At 36.1% G+C, this 6,000-nt stretch overlaps 1 protein-coding gene across 1 annotated transcript in view; it reads left to right on the top strand.

Moving 5' to 3' along the window:
• The window catches only part of LOC103609377 (glutamate receptor ionotropic, NMDA 3A-like), a 47,824-nt gene extending 42,905 nt beyond the window's left edge, over window positions 1-4,919 (top strand). The window contains exon 2 of the mRNA XM_008593707.1: window positions 4,311-4,919. Coding sequence (XP_008591929.1) covers window positions 4,311-4,919 — 609 coding nt within the window. The remainder of the gene's footprint in view (window positions 1-4,310) is intronic.
• The last annotated feature ends 1,081 nt before the right edge of the window (window positions 4,920-6,000 follow it).

The following is a 6,000-nucleotide window of genomic DNA, read 5'->3' on the forward strand; positions in this document are numbered from 1 at the left end:
AATGGACTAATACATTAACTGTTTGCCTACCAAATTTATTGGAGAGATTCTCTTGTTTTTCATGTTCTTTTATTTTTTATGATAGGTGTTTAAAGCTAGAAATAAGGTGTGTTGTAATATTTAGTTTAATGTATTTCTCTTTATCATTGAGATTTCTGAAACATATTTATCTATTTCATTTATCTCTTTTTGTGGGGAATTGGCTTTTTAAATTTTATTTATTTGCTTATTTTTCTTTTTAATTGACATATATTGATTAATGATTTGATATAGTACTTTTGACTATATAATGATCTGAAATTTATTTTTGATATATGATGAAATTAGGAATTTAAATGTTATTATTTTTCCAAATAATCTATTTTCTCAACTCCTAATCTTATATTTTCTTGCATATATTTTATGATCTTAGTGTGTAATATATTAATTTAATATATTTAGTTTATGTACTTCTTTACATACATTAATATTTGTTCTGTTTACTTACCTCTTAGTCCTTTTGTTAGCACTTTCTTGTTTTAATTATTGCTTTATAAAAATTACATTTCTGATGTGTTCTAATATCCTCTAAGGCAAGGCCCCCCTACTCTTCCCATTCGTTCTGTCTGTGGAGCTTTAATATTTCACTAGGTATAAATACAGTCTGATCCATAGCAAGTTAAGCAATCTCCTAACACCACTGAATGATTCTCTGACACTTTGAACCAACTGCATCTTGGCAACTCCTCTCTTGCTCCAGCTCTGCAATTGATTTGTTGAAAAATCCCTTGAATCATGTATTTAGTTTGGCATATATGGTTTTGTGTGCACAACTATGTATAATATGTGTATATTATAGTATATAATAATGTGCCATATATAATAAAAAGCATGTTCATTTAGGAGAATGAGAATTATCAATACTATTTAAATTCATATTTTCTCTTTCTCTACCTCCTACTGAACCTGTCTATTTTAATTTATACAAACTGAATGCACATATGAGGCAGTTTCACTCTAATCTTTATGGTAGAGAGAGTCTTCCTGCTTCTTGGGTTGTTTTGTTATTAGACTTCTGATTTAGGAGGCAAACAGCATGGAAATTACTTTAAAAACCTTTATGCAGTCAGCCCTCTGTATCTGTGGGTTCCATATCCCTGGATTAAACCAACCATTTATTGAAAATATTCCCCCCAAAATTGCATCTATGCTGAACATGTACAGACTTTTTTCTTATAGTTATTCCCTAAACAATATAGTATAACTATTTATATAATATTAACATTGTATTAGGTATTATAAGTAATCTAGAGATGATTTAAGCATACAAGAGTATTCCACAGGTTATATGCAAATACAACACCATTATTATATAAGGGATCAAGCATCCATGGATTTTGGTGTCTGCAGGAGGTCCTGGAACCAATCCTCCACAGATACTGAGGGGCAATTGTACCTTTCTTTCAGGCCATGGGTTTGCTCTTTTGCAAACAGTAAACCATATATAAGATACAGATTTTGATTCTCGATTTAGCTTATTAGGTCTCATTTAATTCTTGTCCCAGATTTTGGGAAAAGTTTTACTAGTAGGCTTGCATTTTAGTGTTGTAAGTTTTTCTACCTTTGTATGTGTGTACCTTTATCAATATATGAGGAGAAATCAAGACACTGCATATGAGGCTGCTAGATAAGTAATATATCATTAGATGCTTCTAAACTATTATTTAATAAATATTTGTTTGAAGAATTGTGTCTCTTAAGGCTATGAAAGGATTAACTTCAACATGCAGAATTTCCCAGTAGAACTGTTGGTAGGGATGAGTGTGATTACATGGATTAATCATTATCCATTGTCCAGAAGGTGTCTCCATTTCACTCTCATGTTACTCTCTCATGCCAAGCACATTTGTTTCCCTGTCAGGTGCTAAATGCTCAATATGACTAGCTGATTTAACTCCCTATTTAGCAAGAGAAAAACAACCTCATCCCTGTTTCCATTAGAGCTTGTTCCTCACACACAGATTTAGTGATTCCCTCTCTACAAAGTGTTTGGATGGGCCTTTGTTACACCTAGGGGCAAAATATGCAGTCTTGAAGCTCTGCTGGAAATGGTTTTCTTCCCAGCTTTTCAGTGAGTGATTATGATCATAGCTCATGATGTGGTATGAACAAAAAAGAAATTCTATTTGACAAGTACTATCTCTGGTTAACTAAGAACTATATTAGAAGAGATGTTTGAGGTACAGCTCTTGTCCTAAAGAAGCTTCCAGTCTAGTGTGGGAGATAAACACTTAACCAACTGACGAGTTCTGTAACAGAAGGATGAGCAAACGGATGTCATAACATAGATGTGAGACAATTAATTCTGCCTAGTCAGCAGTCAGAGAAAAAATCAAACAAAAACCCAATTCACCATTGCAGGAAGTTGACAGCACAAAAATACTGAATGTAAAGAATAAGCTCCGCAGCAGAAGCAGTAGTGAACACATGAACTAGTTTCTGGAAATCTGCATGGAAGTATGAATATGAACACAGGCAAAACCATTCCCAGGTGAAAAGCTTATATGAGTCACAAGGAGGACTGAGGACATGAAGCTTTCATTCCTCTTGCCTCAAAATCTTGTCTGGCACCTGGAGCCTGAAAACCAGGAGCTACCTCCTGGATACTGTCTCCTGGTTTGTTATATGAGTCACAAGGAGGACTGAGGACATGAAGCTTTCATTCCTCTTGCCTCAAAGTCTTGTCTGGCACCTGGAGCCTGAAAACCAGGAGCTACCTCCTGGATACTGTCTCCTGGTTTTTGACATCTTTCTCTCTTTTGCCTCTCACATCTTATTTGCCACTAAAAGCTTTTTAATTTTAAAAAACCTTTCATCTTACCTTCCCTACTGTCACCAGCACTAGCTTCCAGTTCAAAGACATAGAACCTAATCAAGATCCTGGAGGGCTTTTTTTCCCTCTTCCTATTGAATGCTGCCCATAGAGGAACCTCCCCAAACTCTACTTTTATCATATCAAGCCTTGCTCAAAAACTTAATTTACAGGGACAAAAGTCAAATTCTCAGAATAAGTTTTAAGACTCCATCCTGACTACCACGATGAATGCTCTCATTTCCTGCCTTTGAACATAGTTTTCCCCCTGTAAACCCCTTTAGAATCTTCATTCTTTATTCTACACATATCAAAATCCTTTCAATTCTTCAGAGAGTTCAAAGTTCAGCTCGAATCCTATTTCGTATTACACACTTTTGGGTTGGTAGGAAAAGTTCCCACTTCTTTCCTTTTATACAAAGGCTTGAAATTTTACTTAGAGAGCCCTCCTCATTTCTAGATATATTATTCATCTGAATGTTTGGCAAGCTCTCAGAAATAGTCCAGTAGTTCCCAATGGGAATATATTTATAGTTCAATTTGGACAGTATTTATTGTGCACCTAACATGTGTATGGCATCATGTTAAACATTCTCAGAATGTCAGTGTTAAAGGATAAATATGTTGAGTGTCTGCTCTTGGGAAGAATAATTGAGACATTTATTCATTGGAAGACTAATTCCACTTCACCTATACAGTGAATAATTTATGACTTTTCAAGTAAGACATTCTTCCTCTATTGAATTGGTGAGTTTCCTTAGTAGATGAAATTGTGATGGAAGGTTACATAAATGTGTTTAATGACATACATTTCACATTTCACAGCAAGTATCCAGGCTCAGTAGACATATAAATGTAATTAAACCTTCAATGTTGAACTATACACTTAATCTTGATGTACATATTGCTAATTATTCTAAATGTATTAGAAGCATCTTCCTCAAGGGGCCAGAAGTTTAAGAAACTATGATGCATCCATCTTCCACACCATTTTTATATGAGCACCTGCACCATATTAAGATTTCTCTGCTATTAATTTTAAAAGAAAGAAAAAGTAATTTCTTTCAATTATTTCAAATGAGAGAAAAGTTTAACAAATGAGTTATTAATAGCAATACTAAGAAATGGGGTGCGTAAAGGGGATTGTCTATACAAAAGTAGGCAAGCCTGATAAAAATCTGAGAACTACATGTATGGGATGTCACCCTTGGTATTTACAGACAAAACCATCTGCCCTCTGGTACTCTTAGTACAAATATCAGGAAATCAGTTTTAAGAAATCAATAGTTTCATTAGACAAGAATCATAGTTTTTCAATGTATGGGAATTTTATCCCACAGGTATTTGAATATCACAAGGGAAAATAAAAGATTAAGCCTCATAAGAAAGCAAAAGTACCCTATGTTATGGTCTTTGGCCAATGCTTTCTAATTCTTCTTTTTCATATCTTTAAATACAGAATCCCCTTCACCTTCAACTGAGTTTAGAAAATTCATTAAGCTCTGATGCTGATGTCACTGTCTCAATCCTGACCATGAACAACTGGTACAATTTTAGCTTGTTGCTATGCCAGGAAGACTGGAACATCACTGATTTCCTCCTCCTTACCCGGAATAATTCCAAGTTCCGCCTTGGATCTATCATCAGCATCACTGCTAACCTCTCCTCCACTGAGGACCTCTTGAGCTTCCTGCAGGTCCAGCTCGAGAGTATTAAGAACAGCACACCCACAGTGGTGATGTTTGGCTGTGACATGGAGAGTATCCGGCGGATTTTTGAAATTACCACCCAATTTGGGGTAACACCCCCTGAGCTTCGTTGGGTGCTGGGAGATTCCCAGAATGTGGAGGAACTGAGGACAGAAGGCCTGCCCTTAGGGCTCATTGCTCATGGAAAAACAACACAATCTATCTTTGAGTACTACGTACAAGATGCCATGGAACTGGTTGCAAGAGCCGTAGCCACAGCCACCATGATCCAGCCAGAACTTGCTCTCATTCCCAGCACGATGAACTGCATGGATGTGGAAACTACAAATCTCACTTCAGGACAGTATTTATCAAGGTAGGCTGCAGGGCCTGGGTTATATCCCTCCTTTAAATGGCTGTGACAGGAAGTAAAATTTTCCCTTCTCTTCTCTTTGTAGAAATCTTGCCTCTGAGGAACTTTAGTAATATTTCCAGGAGGGTTTCAGGTTACATAAGGTAGTGTCTCATGATCTGTCATCTGTAACTTGCCCTACAGACTTGTTTATGGTGTAGGGGGAATACTCAGTCCAACTTTTGAACCTTAGTTTAGCCCTTTCCTACCTGCTTTGCTCTTGGCAAGTTATTTAAAAGCTCCAAGTCTCAGTTTTCTAATCAGTAAACTAGGATAATATAGAATAACTTAATATAGTATATTCACAATATCATGAAATTATACATGAAAAGTACCTAATATCATGCTCGGCTCATAGTAGAAATACAACTAATGTTTCTTTTCCTGCCTACTCTTTCCATATCAGTAGACCCCAACAAATCTCTCTACATCTATATAGAGAAAAAAATTAGTCAAGCAGGAAATGGACTTTTCTATCTCCTCCCAGGCCTTGGTACTTAAGGCAGAATACAGTAGTGGTTAAAAGCATAGACTCTGGATCCAGACTGAAGGAGCTTGCAGTTTATCTCTGCCACTTACTACTTGCATGACTTGGTCAAGTTACTTCTCTGAGCCTATGCTGTATATCTATTTATGTAAAATGGATATAACAGTAGATCCTATTACCTATGGAATCATTGTGATAGGTAGATAGATGATGGATGGATGGGGATAGATAGATAAAACTAAGAGCTCTATAAGAGTATTACTATTATTTTATTATTTACTATTTTATACATAAGTGATTTTATATATGTATATTTTTTAATTAGGTACCTTTCTGCTCCAGTGCCTCAATCTGATTCAGAAGCTAGAATGAAAAAGCCCATTTAAAATAAAGAACAGCCCATCATATGGAAATGGTTTTCATGATCCCCTGGGAAAAGCAGAATATCCTTCAAGGAAATTTTATAAGGCCTAGATTTTCTTCTGGAAAAGGATCACTATGGGGGCCGGCCCTGTGGCTCACTCGGGAGAGTGCGGTGCTGATAACACCAAGGCCATGGGTT

The sequence above is a fragment of the Galeopterus variegatus genome, unplaced genomic scaffold, assembly GCF_000696425.1.
Source record: "Galeopterus variegatus unplaced genomic scaffold, G_variegatus-3.0.2 Scaffold9544, whole genome shotgun sequence".
NCBI classification, from domain to species: Eukaryota; Metazoa; Chordata; class Mammalia; order Dermoptera; family Cynocephalidae; genus Galeopterus; species Galeopterus variegatus.